The following is a 16,208-nucleotide window of genomic DNA, read 5'->3' as shown; positions in this document are numbered from 1 at the left end:
TGTTAGATTTAAAGTATATTACTAGCATTCACTAATTCACTTAAAGTCGATCTCACGATACAAGAATCTGAAACTGACCTATAAATCGTACCTCGAACTTTCGGGGAAAGAGTTTTGTGGATGTACTTAAAACTTTTAAGACAATTCATTTCCTGTGCATTGAGTAGTTTTAACTTCGAAGTAAACGAGAGACGATTTATTTTCTCTTCAGATTTCGTTCCAAGCGTAATGGGTTTATCGATAGCGCAACACTTCTCAGAGTGCTGTTGTACTACGTTGCTTTTTGAGGAGTCTGGCTGAGATGAGAGATAAATTTTCAGTTGAGTGTTCTCATAGTGTAAATTGCCATTTATTTGCAAAAGCTTTAAGTATTTTTTACTGTTCGGTGATACCGAGGATGATTTAAGCAACTTATCTAAAAGACTATCCAACGTTTTCCTATTATCTTGTAATAATAATATAATATTCTCGCAGGTCTGAAAAGTAAACAACATAATTGTAAGTTTATGCAGTCTAGTAATAAATAAGTACCTACAAGAAGAATCAAAATTGTTAAGTCTTCAGGAGGATACATTTTGTGGTATAGAGAAACGCAATGTTTGTGCACCGTGTAGGTTTTGTCAATCGAATGATACCAAATGCTGTCGCGTTATGTTTATTTAAGGGTCGTCATACACGGGCCACCGGCATATTTCATAGTTTCATACACGTTTCATGAATTTTATACTACGGAAAAGCAAGCAGCGACGACTTGAAGCGTGGGGCATCCACCAGCTTCAACAGTGTGCTATTACCCTATTACATTTAGTAGCAGAGTTTTGTGGTTGTATAGGATGCAAATAGGATGATAAGTATGTTAACCTATCAATGTTAACATAATACCTAATTATGATGACTTTACCTGTATGAGTTGACTAGAATTGTATATTTTTATATCATATTGTATGGTATTACATTATAATATCAATATAAGTACCTATTATACTTATCTGCGATTCGTATGTTTCATTTGTAGTTGGAGGGAGGAAAAAGTTTGTGTAAAGTGTGAAACACCAGTCCATGCCAGAACGCAATAATTAAAAGGAAATATAAAGAATGATGCTACCTTTTTATTCTGGGCCTGTAATTTTTCTAATTTCTTTTGAAAATATATTTTGCTCGACTTAATCTTTAAATACTTAACTCCGATATTATAAATAACTTCGTCTTTAGCTTTTAATTCCTCATGCAATGAGCTTTTTATTTGATCTTCTGATATCTGGGGAACATATACAAGGCAAATTAAAATAATTCTATGTACAGATACTTAATTTGCATCTGTTACTAACGTCTTTATTTTCTTGCGCACTAATTTCATATTCGTTTCGTTTCTTCAATCTCTTAATCTCATTGATGAGAAAATCCTTTTCCTTAGAATGTATATCCCTAAAACATGAAAATAGATGTTATAAAAATATCCGCGTAGTAACATGTTGGGGGGCTTCTATAAATTACGTGAGGTTTTTATTTTATTTTATTTTCTGACCCTGCTCCCTGTAAATTCAGATTAAATGAGCTTTTGGGATAAAACAAATATGGTGGTTTGACAGTCAGTACCAGTACGTCCAGTACCTTCATGTTTTCTTCGAAAATGAGTGAATGATCTTAATCTTACTACAAAAATGCTTAATATAAAGTCTGAAGCATGTATAATCTGGATTACATGAAATTGTATATTTATATTTCATTCAAAAAAAAATATTGCCTGATATTTGCCGAGACGCCCCTCTCCAAGGTAAGAATAGATGAAATTTAACTCGACCCTTAAACATCTCACGTACCTAATTGATGAACGCTCCCTAGCCTAAGAAAAATATTTAAGAGCAATCAATGGATATTGCACAGTTTCTGGCTATAAGTACAGGTACCTTTAAAAAAAATCAAATAACGATTAAAATGACGAAATTCTAAATGATTTCGATGCTACACTAAATACCTTTTACCTCATGTTTAAAATTAAGATACCCATTCTTAGTTTTTAAAGTGAGACTATTTTGTGATGCTGTGTGAGGTGAAGTAGGCGAATCGTATAATTTCGTGAAAGTTTTATCATAATAAATTTGCAACCTTTCATCAACAAGCTGTTGATGTAAATTTCTATTTGTCCTTTGCGCACTTTTTAGTTCTACGTATATTTTTTCCTTTTCACGTGCTAGCGTGCCTATTGCTGCGTCTCGACTTTCAACAGAAACTTTCAGGGAATCGATTGTTTGCTTCAGTAACTCTACTTCACTTTGTAATTTTGAGACTTCCTCTGGACGACCTTTTCCCGAAGATGACGAGGATCTCAAGGAACTTTTCGACAAAATGCGTCTAAAATTCATCCGAATTCATAGAGTGAACTTTAAACTTATACTAAATCATTTTAATATAACCGTGCTTGAAACAAAAAACAATTATTTTGTAAAAGATGCGGAAAACAGTTGTACCAAAAATTTGTCATTTGCATGACATTATTTTGTCACTCGTCCATTATCAGTTTTACGGCAATGAAATTATCATATAGAATTTTACTCCATTTTAGTTGCCTTAAATCATGCTTTTGTTATATAAGTAATGCTAATTGCGTAAAATGGGATGGTAATGAGACCACAAACTAACAACTCTTATTTTTATTGGGGTAGCCATTTTGAATAAAATTGTTTCTTTACTTTTTATTGGTTGTTGTAATCAATGGCTAGTTTCTATTGGAGTAGAAAAAATATTGTTCTTGCTTGTTGAAATGTAACCAATCAGGTGACAGTACCATGTATATTTGACAACACAAGAGTGAGCCATCTCGTTTCTACAAATGACACCAAAATTGACACAAAATTTGTCAAAATACCGTATAAACATAATTGCCTCTATCTCCATTGTTTCTTTTATGTTTTCATCCGTCTCCCCCGGGTTTCTTTTATCCACAGTTGACCAAATTTTACGGACATAACCGTTCGCAGTCGATCGCCACAATCGTTAACAAAGTGTGAGTAAATCGTATCGCTCTAGTAGTCTTGACCTTATGCCATCGCAGTCTTGATGTTTTATGTTGTGTAACGACGCCAAAATTCTAAGAAGAACGATGCCAAGTTTCCTATCAACAACCTCGAATCTATAATAAATAATTTTTAAATTCGTTTATGTTGTGTCGCGATCTGTCACTGATACCAATAAGAAATTCTTGAGGTGAAATTATCACTTTCCTTTCTATTTCTTAATGCGTGACTGTATGTGTTGTATTGCTATTACACATATCATTCAATTCATGGTGTTAATTTGTTTTTAGGTCCTAAGAAACTGTCTACAAGCAATCTTTAAAAACAAAACTCGACAAAGCAATACACCTGTGTAAATAGAAGCTTGCAAAACGAAAGAATCTCGTATAATGAGAACCTCATAGTAGTTGATTGTGAAGTGTAGCACATAAAGTTGTATTCTCAATGGTATAATTGATGGTAAGATGAGTGAGGAGGTGCAGAATGATGGAAGCAGGACAAGCGCGTCGCTCGGCGAGTCGGGCGCGCCGGGGGCCGAGTGCGCCACGCTCGACGCCTCCACCAACGTCTCACAGACCACCATCAGCCAGGTGAGGCGATTACCTGTCTTTGGGCTGAACAGCTTGGGTAGATGCTACCTACACATAATATACATGTAATTGACTACCACATGAATGAAGTCCAGATTGATAGGTATTTTTAATTTCTGAAAACTTTTTTCATGATTTGGCGGTAGTAAACATCTTCTGTGGTATCTATTTAAAAATACTTTTATTGGGGTTGATCTTCTAGTTTAATTACTCTTTATTTACCTGAACTGTGACAGAAATTATCAATTTTGGCAATGTTTCATGGATTTAGCTAGAATTTGCAATGTTTTATTGCTTCAGCAATGAGGTTGTTGCATTGTAACCAAGGTTGAACTTCCCTACAGGCACAGTAGAGTTGTGGCCATAGCTTGTGCACCTGCATGAAAGTGTGTTTATACATATACCAGTCCATAAAAAAAAATCAGGCATTTATGCGAGTTTCTATATTTCTTCTTTGCAAGTTGGCCTCAGGTAAACATCATATCAAATCTGTTCCTCAATAATAATGTAATAAAGAGATGTAAAACTTTAGCCCAAACTGAAAATAAATATATAAACTGAATAATTCTTGATATTATATTATATGATTTTCTGACTTTTTACTGGCTGAGAGGTTAAGTTATAAATGTAAAGTCATAAGAAAGCCATTTTCATAACAGGGCCCAGAGGCCATCTGTCTATGGTGTAAACACACACAGACAGACAGCCATCCAAAAAACTGCTTTACTTTAATTAGACTTGTGCAGAAAGATTTATTTGCTATTAACTTTAAGACTGCAGTTTGGGTACCCCCTATATCTTACTGTGTTTTACTCATATTTGAAAATGTAGCTACTACAGAAATCTATATTTTCTTTACATTATGATAATTTCAACTGTTTAATACAGCCTGTATCACATGAACCTTGTTACGGTTCATGTGATTCCGGCTGCTGACTGATAGCAGACTCTTATTTAAACTTAAGTATGATAAAATAAATTATATATGTTCTACAATCATAGCAAAAACAACATTGAAAACACCTTTATTTTAGTAGCCAAATTTTAACCTCATAGAAATGGGAAAATGTTTTTCAATTGCAATAATAACTTGCTTGTAATCAATTTATAAGAAAGCAAACAATGTAGGTACATAATTTAGTCTTGCAGGTAATTAAACTTTAAAAAAATAATCTCTGCATAATTATGTAAGTCTTAAGACAAATTAAATATAATTGTGTAGTGTTGTTTGTTCCTCATGAGTAGTGTAACATTGTGTCAGATGACAGCGAGCTCCGTGCCGGCGACGGAGGGCGCCAAGTGGTGCTGCGACGTGTGCACCTACGAGAACTTCCCACTCTCACGAAAGGTATTCATCTACTCTACTATGCCTTTTCTTATTTCTTGCTTAATATAAACAATGTCTGCAACACACAGCAAATCTATTCGATCCATACTATGTTAAGCATAGTCAGCCTCAGGCGTTCGATTGCATTTCTAGTATTATAGAATTAACCCGATATTATTATTAGACTTGTTCTGTGCTGTTATTTCACATCAACTTGCGTGTTTCTAGCCAAACAAAAGGTGTGGGATCTGCGGCCCATTTTGTGTGATTAGTGTAATAAAAACTGAGAATAATAGCTTATTATATTCGTTGATAAAATGTTTCACGTTTTTGCCTCATTTAGCTAAAAATAAAACACAGTTCTATAATCGCATTGTGTAGAACTTATCGTATTCATAATGGTGACGTTCACTTTTTTTACAGTTTATTGTAGACTGAATGTAAAGGGAGCCTGATTGTTACCTATTATTTGTTTAAGCTCTAATACGATTTTGCTTTTGTTTGTTAAAAGATCGTTAAAAATTTGGTTATTTAATAAGATCCAAGTTGGTGATCAAGGGATCCAAGCTAGCTAGTATTTTGTTTGCGTATTAGATGTATCTCATGTATCTAAAGTATCTTAATAAGTATAATCGATGCGGTGATCAGCATTGAATCAATAGTAACCAATTTTAACTATGATAATTATTTTTGTTTGTAACACTTTTGCTCTAAAGTCATACAACTCACTAAACTGTTGATAACATTGGTACATGGGGGTGACAGTACAGTACTTTGAGGACAAGAAAACAAAATGTATGGAAAGTGGTGCCATCTATGCCACAGGGCAAGTCAACTAAGGCATAATATTCCCTTAAATATTACTAGATGCCGCTACAGTAACTGCTTTCTTCAAAATGTTATTCTTTTAATAATTTAATAAATATTATTTAATAAAAAGTAAACTAAAAAAAATTAAAAAAAAACTGAATCGCCTTTTCGGTCTTCAATTAATCTTATACGCAATTTTTATTTTGCTAATGACATGACAGCACTGATATGTTTTGAAAACTTTTCACTCAACGTTCGTTTCTTGTGCCGTGAGTTTACCAAGTTTTATTTTCGACTTATTTGCCTATTATTGACCATCGCGTGTTTTCTGGACCTCGAAACTGCTTCCTACGTATTTACTTGGCTTCTCGTGAACGGATACCGACGAATATATTTATTTCTCTTGACCCTGGCATCGTTTAATGGACTACGACGTGTGTTTACATTACTTGATTTAAAAATTTGGCTGCGTTTTTTACGGATTACGATGGCGAGATTACCGAAATACTCTCGCACTCATTGCTATTTTGGATGTGAAGAAGGAGGTAAGATGATTATTGATGATAGAATAAGTGATCTTATTGTAGGAACGATCCGATCGAAGTTTGTACTATTATATATCACTATATTTTTAAAACATAAATTTCACAACCTGCAATTAACTCATTCTTTCTAATTTCAGGTACATTACATCATTTTCCTAAGCCAGACTGTTATAAAGAAAGGTTTGAGATCTGGAAACAAGTTTTAGACGATGATATTATAATGAAAGGAGATACATACATCTACAACCAAATAAGACTATAAACATTTTGAGAAATACTACATAGGTAAAGGAACGGTATTAACGAGAAATGCAGTGCCAACCTTTTACACCAGCCTTATCCCATCAGGTAAATAAATATATTTGCATATTATAACATCCAATTTACATGTAAACAAATATGCAATTAACATTTTGGCAGATGTCTATTAAATGTATGAAATAACTGTGAAATCTGCCCCTAAGATGAACCACAGACCAACAAGTGCTGTTTCAATTTTATTTTCTGTCACCTAATCATCGCAAATGAAGTGCATTAACTGTCCTGTTGGTCTAGTGGCTAGTGTCTTTTAGTGCTATGCCAGAGGTTTTTGGTTTGATTCCCAATCAGGAGAAATATTTGTGTGATGAGCATCATCATTTTGTTCTGTGTCTGGGTATAAATTATTTCTATATTTAGAAAGTATGTTTATCAGCTGTCTAGTATCCATAACACAAGTTCTGCTTAGCTTGGGACGAGACAACATTGTTTGATAGTTGTGAAATGTTATAATTATGTTAAAATACTTCTAAGTAGTCTTTTGTAGAATTGCACAATTATATTAATAGGTTTTAAAGTATGTGCTTAGTCTTTTCTAACAAGATTATTGCTACTTTCTAGATACCACCAGCTCATCTGCAGTTGCAGAAGTATCAGTTGAACCAGTCGCTTCAGTTTCAATGTTGGAAGATAAGGAAAAGGACAGGGAGCAAACATTTGTAGAAGGTATGTTGCAACTCATAATGAAAATCAGTTAAATGTTTTGATTATAAGTATTTTTTATCCATATAAATCATACATATATACTTTTTCTTGTGAATACATATATATACATATATATATATTTTGAAATTGATTATATATATATTTTGCATAGGAACATAAATAACCACAAACATTAATGATGTATAATTATATATATTTTTTTGTTTCAGAATGCAACATATTACTAGCTGAGTGTGAAGAAACTGTAGATTTATTGCTGATTTTTGATAAATTATTTGATTCATTTAATGGCCACTCACACCGTGATACAGCAAAAATACTCAAGGGATGTCTTAAAAACAAATCACCACATTTCCCGTTCCGGGCAGAAATTAAACCTGTTTTGAAATCAAGAGGAATTTGAAAAAATTGTAAAAAGTCAAGATGGGTCTCAAACAGTTAAATATGATGATTTATAAAATCTGATGATTTAGATTCTGATTTTGCAGTTGATTCCTTAATTTCAACAATGAGTCAAATTATTTTTAGTAATTTGATTTTGCATTCGGAAGCGAAGAAATATGTACCCTGGATATATAATAAAAAAAACTAAATCTAATATATTTAAAAATTGTAATTGTATTGTTGATTTACTTCAACAAGAAATTGAACCTAATGCATTTAATTGATGCATGATTGATTATACAAAAAAATCACATGTGATTCATTTATTAAATTACTTAATGAAATATATTTTATGATTGAGACTTCGCCCGAAATAATAAACTTAAAAAAATAATAATTGTGTTTTTATAAATTGCAGATGTGATTTTTCAATTATTCAATGCGATGAACATAAATTGATTTTAACTAATTATATAATTAATTTGTTCATCAACTTAATTGTAAATAGTTGGTGTACGGGTGTAAATAGAATTTTAACAGGAAAAATTGCTGATTTTGATAATAACGATACTTAAATTACAAGCATACAATTTCTATAAAATTCATAAAAAAAGGAAATAATGTGAATGATATTTAAAACCTTATTGTTAATTAAATGATTTGATTGATTTAAATCATGTGATTTTTGATGGGTGGCCATTTCCAACCATCTACTTTATTTACATCGATAAATAAAATAGAAGGTTCTCAATTATACCCTAAAAATTTAAAAATGGTTTCTATTAATGTGAATTAATTGGTGATTGTAATATACCATAAGTGTATTATGAATGTTAGCCAATGAAATTAAACCATATTACGATTTTATTAGAGAATAATTTTTCTACAGAAAATCATATTACTTAGTAAATTATAATAGTAAAAATGTGTCAAAGTAAAAGTGGTTTAATTTCAATACGTTGTAGACGTTAATTAATAAATTGTATAAATTATCCGTATTTATAAATAAAGAAAAATCTTTATATTTTTGTTGTATTCTTTTTTCTCTTTAGTACATTTTATACACGGCAAAAATGCTGTACTATGCGTAACTACCTATAGCAACCTATAGATATTATGTAGATGAGTGCATACATACATATAGCTATAGATCGCTTCACAGACGCTAGCGCCATCTAGTTTACAGGGCAAGTAGTGAAAAAAAGAACTGATCTGTCAGTGTCTCATCTATACCAGTATTATATGTATTATCTATGACATTGGTATAACTAAGGGCCGATTTTTCAATCGTCAGATAACTTTTATTCGACGAATATGTTTGACGTTTTGACAGCTTTTGTATAGAAAATATGTCAAACAGCCATATTTATTCCTCAGATAAAAGTTAGGTTTTATTTTTGTTATACGGTTACTTTGGTTAGCAAAAAAATAATTACACTTGATATTTATTCCCATCAGGGAGTGCCTCTATATTCTTGGCCGGAGCGTCGTCCCTAACACTGTCTTGTTCAAGGCGCACACAGTTTAGTTGGTTACGTAGTCGTCGATGAAACATGTGGAATATACTATTGTTGCAGTGCACCATGTGTCGCAGCCCGAAGCCGGTACTCAACGAGGACATATTCCGGCTGCAGGACGGCGCCAGCGCTCTGCCCGCACAAGACGTTTGCGGTGAATCCATCGTAGTTACTTGTAGAACTATCCTAGAACACCTTGTTGTGCAGAGTCTTCATTGCTAGATTGAGATGATATCAGTATTTATGAATTTATATATGATGGACTGCGCAGGTGCCGAGGCAGTGGCGGAGAGACTGAAACCGCTGCGGATATCGTCCCCGCAGGGCGCCAGCGCCTCCTCCGTCGCCAAGTGGCCCTGTCCGGTTAGTACTCACTCCCTTACGAACTGCGTAAGCAGTCAGTAAGTTTTCAGTACTATTCTGGAGTTCGAATCACTTTGTTTCCAAGTCCTAATAAGTTTCCAAGTCCTCACCGGATTCAGCTAAGTACCAGTTTTTTACAAGGAGCGACTGCTTATCTGTCTTCCTCAACCCAGTTACCTGGGCAACACGATACCCCTTGATTAGACTGGTTGTCAGACTTTTCAAGCTTCTGACTACCTGACACCCAATTATAGTATTTAGGATCCTTATAAATATTATGGTGTTTTTGGCCTTTGGTTACGACTCTACAGTGATTTTATAGTGGACAAATGAATTTAAAGTATGTCGTTGCCGTTCGGTCAGTGTGTAAGTGTGAGCTTGTTGTGTGCAGACGTGCACGTACGACAACTGGCCGAAGTCCCTGAAGTGCGCGATGTGCGGCAGCAGCAACCCCGCGCCGGGCGCCGCGCCCGCCGCCTCGCCGCCGCCGCCCGCGCTCGGTAACACCACACACCTCACACACACACACCACTTACTGTGTTCTCAGGGCTCTCAGTCATTTACACTAATCATCTTTGTAGGTATTAACGATATCTGCAATAGTCAAAACGCTTCGATCCACGAGCTGGACCCCAACAACAGGCGGTCGAAGCGGCGCAACAACACCGACTGGATCTGGCTACAGGCTTGTCTCGGTTAGTCAAAATCACAAGTCATATACTAATTAGGCCCCTGTGGAAAGACAACAATATTGTAGTAATATAAAAAACTGATGAAAAAATATTTATATTGCATGAAGCGTCCAAGTCATTCACAAATATAAAACGGTTTGCGCACGTGACTTTGACATATAAACGGAAAATAATCGACTCTATAGGGGTTAACTGTTGAGGTCAATGTTACGTAAGCAAGAATCAGCAACCCTTACCCCGGTGTGGTTGCAGGCGTGGTGGAGGGCGACGCTCGCTGCGTGGAGGCCTACCTGTCGAGCGGCGGGGACCCGGCGCGCGCGCTCACGCCGGCCGAGGTGGCGCTGCTCAACCGCTCCTCCGCCTTCGACGCCGGACACACGCTCGTGCACCTCGCCATCAGGTAACACACACACACACGCGCACTGCGGGAGGCCTACCTGTCGAGCGGCGGGGACCCGGCGCGCGCGCTCACGCCGGCCGAGGTGGCGCTGCTCAACCGCTCCTCCGCCTTCGACGCCGGACACACGCTCGTGCACCTCGCCATCAGGTAACACACACACACACGCGCACTGCGGGAGGCCTACCTGTCGAGCGGCGGGGACCCGGCGCGCGCGCTCACGCCGGCCGAGGTGGCGCTGCTCAACCGCTCCTCCGCCTTCGACGCCGGACACACGCTCGTGCACCTCGCCATCAGGTAACACACACACACACGCGCACTGCGGGAGGCCTACCTGTCGGCGGCACCACGACACGCGCAATCAAAAATCAAACACCACACAACAAAGTAACAAACACTATAATTTATCTTCCTAAAGCACCTTATGCCTTAGACTTATTTTATTTTATTTAGGACCTCCAACAAAGGATATACACACAAACTTACCTTCTACGACGCGAAGCGCGATTTTGCTGTGCACGAATGAAGTTCGCCGGGAAAGCTAGTTCCTAATTTGATTGTTAGTATCACTACAACGCGTTCATTACTTTTTGCAGATTTCAACGACAAGAGATTCTATCGACGCTGTTGTCGCGGATATCAGGCGGTGGACCCGGTCTTAAGAGATCTCCTTCGTACATAGGTGAGTACAAAGTTTGGGCCTAGTGCCAGTCATGGTAGAAATGTGTGTTCTTGTGAGTTTATTAATGTACCATTCTCATGTTATAGCGCCGGACCTTGCTTCTGCCATCCGGCGCCACATAGCTAGCTGCATCCGATACAAGAAAGGCAGTTTTCCTTGTCGCTACATCAACGAGTTCTGCACCTTCTACCTGCCTGCTGGTAAATATAATTGTAATAGTCACTTTCGACAGACGCAAAACTTAATGAATTGACGTTAGTAGACTTAAGGCACAGGTACTTATGGCCCTCCATTTCATTTCAAAACAGGCAAACTGTCAACGTTCCGGTTATAAAACACTTACTTTTTTACACATACTACTAGTAGTATAAACTAAAAAAAATTATCGTCGTCGTAAATGATTTTTTAAACATTTTATTGTTAGGTTCCAGGCCATTTTCGGCGACATTGCTTTATATCTATATTGCTGTCGGTCGTGCTTAGTAACGCTACGACCCTCATTGAGAGTTTCCCGAACACTTCCCGCAGAGATCGAGGAGCTGCCGGCGCCCATCCAGGAGCAGCTGTTCTCGGAGCTGCTGGACCGCGAGGCGCAGCAGACGCTGGAGGCCGACCCGCCGCTCATCAACTGGAGCCTGGAGCTCACCGTGCGCCTGGGCTCGCGCCTGTACGCGCTGTGGAACCGCTCGGCCGGCGACTGCCTGCCCGACGCGCTGTGCCAGGCCGCGTACGGCGTGTCGGACCGCCACAACACGCTGCGCGCCGCGCTGGCCGAGTCGCTGGGCGCGGCCGGGCGCGCCTTCTACGCGCGCTGGGCCGCCTGGGAGCGCGCGCAGGCCGCGCGCCTGCACTACGCGCCCGACGAGGCGCAGCTGCGCGCCGAGTGGGCGCGCCTGCTGGCGGCCGCCGCGCGCCCGGGCGCCGCGCTGCACCAGCTGCACGTGTTCGCGCTGGCGCACGTGCTGCGCCGCCCCGTGCTGGTCTACGGCGTGGACGTCGTCAACTCCTTCCGCGGCGAGGCGCTGGGCTTCGCGCGCTTCCGCGGCCTCTACCTGCCGCTGCTGTGGGAGCCCGAGCAGTGCTGCAAGGCGCCGCTGTGCCTGGCCTACACGCGCGGCCACTTCTCCGCGCTCGTGCCGCTCGACCCCGACATCTGCCGCGAGCGCGCGGGCGACGCCGCCTTCCTGCCGCTCACGGACGTGGACGGCAAGCTGCTGCCCGTGCACTTCCTGACGTGCGACGAGATGGCGGACGAGGAGGGCGTGGTCCGGCGCTGGGTGTCGGCGTGCGTGACGGGCGGCGGCGTGCTGGCCGCGCGCCAGGCGCTGCACGCGCGGCCGCTGCTGCAGGCGCAGATGCTGGAGGAGTGGCTCAACCACTACCGCCGCCTCGCGTGAGTGCCGCTCCTGTGTCCGGCCCGGGCTCGCCCTGGCGCGGCTTGACGTGTGTTTGTGTGTGCAGGCAGCAGACGCGCGGCCCGTTCCCGCCGCGGCTGGCGGCGGCGGCGGCGGAGTTCTCCAGCGACCCGGACACGGACGAGGAGTAGCGGCGGCCGCTCCCGCCCCACTCCCGCACACTACGACCTTCCTGCGTACACCATACTTGCCTCTGCCTCGCTCGTCTCCTACCGCAATTCTAGGTGCGACGCGAGGCGCGTTCTTCTCCACGAGGTTCTCATAGCTCGTCTGCCCGCACTGCTAGCCTGCTGCACTACCATAGCGTCGGGGAGGCTAAATTCGCGGAGCGCGCGACCTCGGTCCCGCGCTCGGCCATGACATTACGTTCGGCGTTCAAATTCAACGCGTCCCGCTCGTTACGATCGCGCTGGCAGCCTATAGTTGAATTTACTTCTTTTAGTAGCACTTTTTGAATTGCAGTGATATTTTAGTGGTGTTTCATAATTTCTCATTATTCCGGATTAGATCTATTTTATTTATAATTATTAAACATTAAGTTTGTTGTGGAGAGTCGCCGTAAATGTTACCTCACTGTTATTGGAATGTTTTGTAAAAGTCTGACCTCTGATGGTTATTGATTAAAAATTTATGCAGAGTGATAAACAGATTGCTGTAATATGTTAGGTGAGTCGACAAGAGGGATAGACGTAGTCGACTAGACTGGTGTCCCTTCACGTCCCAGCAGGGCAACCCGCACTGGCGGACTGCTGAATCAGAGCCGCGTCGACAATAAATCTTACCTCTGGTAATTTGTTGTAGAAGGGACGATAACAATACTGTACATATTGTTAGGTTTGCAACGTAACAGGAACGACTGATCCGCATGAAGGGCATAGGAGCACACACACTACCACTGAACTCCTCACTCTTCACTCTGAGCAGAGCTCGCCGGTGGAACGTTAACAACACCAGCTTATAAGATTTTCTTCAGAAAGCTTTGAATCTATTAACATTAGTCGTAGGTAGTTACTTAGTGTCCTTAACTTTCCATCGGCTTACAACTACACGTGTGTGTCTTACAACTTAATTAAATCATTATGTAGTATTTGATTGATAAATTTACATAAACAAGTTCCGCGAAGGGCTGTCTGTATATAGACTAGAGATAAATTATTCTGATTGGGATATATAAGCTTGTTTGTATCCTTCGCCGCGTGAAATCATTTCTTGTTTTTCTTTGTTTGATTAGGTCACCACATCGCCTACAGTGATGTGAACACGGAATATGTCAGCCTAGACATAAAAATATGCAAATAAAAGGGATAAATAAAGAGTCTATTAAAATTAACGACATTGTACAGAGAGTATAAGGTTCTAATATTTATATTATTATAGTTTCTCGGTTGTAAATAATAAAAATTGGTTTAAAGTAATAAGTATGATAGATGTATAGATTATTATTCTGCTTTGTGCAAACGAAGTATTCGTTCGCGTTGTCGTTTAGGAAAGAAGAAATTGCAGTATGCCGAGTTCATCCGCGAGATAGGAGGCTCTGCACGCGGGTGTGGACTTGCTCTGCCTACCAGCCGACACGTTCAGCAAAAGCAATATAACTTTTTGAAGAGATTGTACAAGATAGCAGTTAAGCCCACATCGCCTGCAGAGCAGCACAATAGCCGTTATGTGATCCACCAATGAGCTGTAATCGTTTTGGACAAGTAGGGGGTCTCATGCAGACATTACAATTTCACTGGTTACCTTGTCTCCGTCAATTGAAATAACTGAATGACGTGGGGTGTTAGAAAGCTTGCAACTAATAAGACTATTTGATCTAATAGATTATTTTTGTTCATTTTTGCCCAAAATCTGTAAATAAGAATACGTTGATAGGTACAGGTCATAGACACTATTCGAGCTAATTTTGTTAACAGTCACGTTACAATTCATACAAATTATGTACCTATAACTACTAATTTTTAATCAATAAAGCACTTATTTTATGAAGCTGTTCGATATGTTTTTGTTTCATTTTACTTTCTGATTTTTTTTTTTATATTCCCTCTGAACTGGTCTTAGGGTTTGCCTTCTATTTGTCGTGAATGTGCTAATTTACTGTAGTTGACTCTGAGCGCATGTCTAATCTGGTAATGTTTCGGTGAGAATTTTCTAATTTACCTATTCTAATTTAGCCTTGATTGGTAGTATATCCGACACTTAGCATAACTGCTAAATATTTGCTACTCAACAAGTCATATTAGAAAGTTACTTCAGTTCTACATAAAATAATTAGTGTACACACTGTAAGAAGGATTTCTAATTATATATATTTGTATCAGCCTAGGGCTAGGCTAGAGTACAAAGCTGTAGGTGATCTAATGATATTTTCAATAATCCAGATTGTTTCGTTAAGTACAATCTCGTGATACTTGTTTGTAAAGAAAAATATTAGTCCTTATGACAATATTATATTATGTTGTATGATCGACCAGTCTACTCATTTTAATTTGATTGTGTAGTGTGTATCCAGCAGTGTATCTCGTAAGTTTCAGAACGTATCCGAGTAGGTGTTTTAGCTTCTAATTTCCGAACGCAAGCATTCACTGACAGCTAATACAGAAGGAGCGTTGCGCTGCGCGGCCAGCCCCTTTCATTAGTTTCATTACATTTATGTGGATTTTATAAGTTGTAGGATAAATTAGTTAATAATTTGTGTTCGTGTCATTTCCAGTGTAATTGTGACGATGAAAAAAATATATTTGAAGTAAACTTTTGGATCGACGGTATCGGCTAGCGAGCGGATCAAAATGGGTAAGTGCGCCGGCAATTTATTGGTTTTGCTTTTATTTCCTTGATTATACCGCAATTACAGCGATTTTCGACATTAACTATTCTTAACATATTATTTTTCTGACTGTATTCTTCTAAGAACGGTCTACTTTGACGGCTACTTGTTTATTGGTGGAAATATCGATTTTTCTCATGCGTCGTTATTTCGACGGTGAGGTTAAATTGCTTTCTTTCTTCATATTGTTCACTTTTATTAATATTGTTCTAATATTTTTATGTGATCGTTTCTTTTCATAATTTTTTTATACATGCATAATACATTTTTTGTATGAAACGTTCACTTGAAATTCTGTAAGCTGACTAAGCTCTGATATAGTGTGGCCTGAAACTCGAAGCGTACCCAAGAGCGTTAGGCAAGAAGTGTTAAGTATTTAGCGGAGGCTCGCCAGGTGGTTACATCGGCGAGTGCTAAACGCCGCGTCCTTGTACCGCGGCCGCCGGCGTCCGAGCGCCGACACCGCCTTATAACAATCGTCTGCTAAATAAAAACACTTGTTTTTTTTTTACGAAAAGTAACAAAAATATCCAATTGGCTTGCATAGTTCAAGTCACATGTACAACATAGCATTCATACCCTGTTCACAGAAATCTCATAGTTTCCTAAACAAAGACTTAACTTATTTCTAATGTTAATTACTATGGTGTGTACAGGTACAAAT

The 16,208-nt window shown here is 39.2% G+C and overlaps 2 protein-coding genes across 4 annotated transcripts; one reads left to right on the top strand and one right to left on the bottom strand.

Moving 5' to 3' along the window:
* On the bottom strand, window positions 1-2,558 carry LOC113498460. The gene is made up of 4 exons (XM_026878460.1): window positions 2,107-2,558; window positions 1,329-1,425; window positions 1,106-1,258; window positions 1-476 (listed from the first exon to the last, which is right to left on the bottom strand). The coding sequence occupies exons 1-4, from the start codon at window positions 2,361-2,363 to the stop codon at window positions 9-11; spliced, it is 975 nt and encodes a 324-aa protein (XP_026734261.1). The 5' UTR covers window positions 2,364-2,558; the 3' UTR covers window positions 1-8.
* A 246-nt stretch (window positions 2,559-2,804) lies between these two features.
* Window positions 2,805-14,717, top strand: LOC113498445 (ubiquitin thioesterase trabid). 3 transcript variants are annotated; one of them, XM_026878429.1, is made up of 12 exons: window positions 2,805-3,004; window positions 3,305-3,604; window positions 4,866-4,952; window positions 9,229-9,325; window positions 9,443-9,534; window positions 9,926-10,034; window positions 10,116-10,229; window positions 10,479-10,626; window positions 11,220-11,305; window positions 11,392-11,505; window positions 11,834-12,698; window positions 12,767-14,717. In XM_026878429.1, exons 2-12 carry the CDS (start codon window positions 3,479-3,481, stop codon window positions 12,849-12,851), a joined length of 1,923 nt encoding a protein of 640 aa, XP_026734230.1. In that variant the 5' UTR covers window positions 2,805-3,004; window positions 3,305-3,478; the 3' UTR covers window positions 12,852-14,717. The 3 variants fall into 3 exon arrangements, with proteins under 3 accessions (XP_026734230.1, XP_026734249.1, XP_026734240.1); XM_026878448.1 differs by having other exon boundaries at window positions 2,806-3,004; window positions 9,232-9,325; XM_026878439.1 differs by lacking the exon at window positions 2,805-3,004 and adding an exon at window positions 3,011-3,204.
* The last annotated feature ends 1,491 nt before the right edge of the window (window positions 14,718-16,208 follow it).

This window comes from Trichoplusia ni, chromosome 1 (genome assembly GCF_003590095.1).
Source record: "Trichoplusia ni isolate ovarian cell line Hi5 chromosome 1, tn1, whole genome shotgun sequence".
NCBI classification, from domain to species: domain Eukaryota; kingdom Metazoa; phylum Arthropoda; class Insecta; order Lepidoptera; family Noctuidae; genus Trichoplusia; species Trichoplusia ni.
Note: the sequence above shows the minus strand (reverse complement) of the source record. Positions and strands in the feature narration are given on the sequence as shown.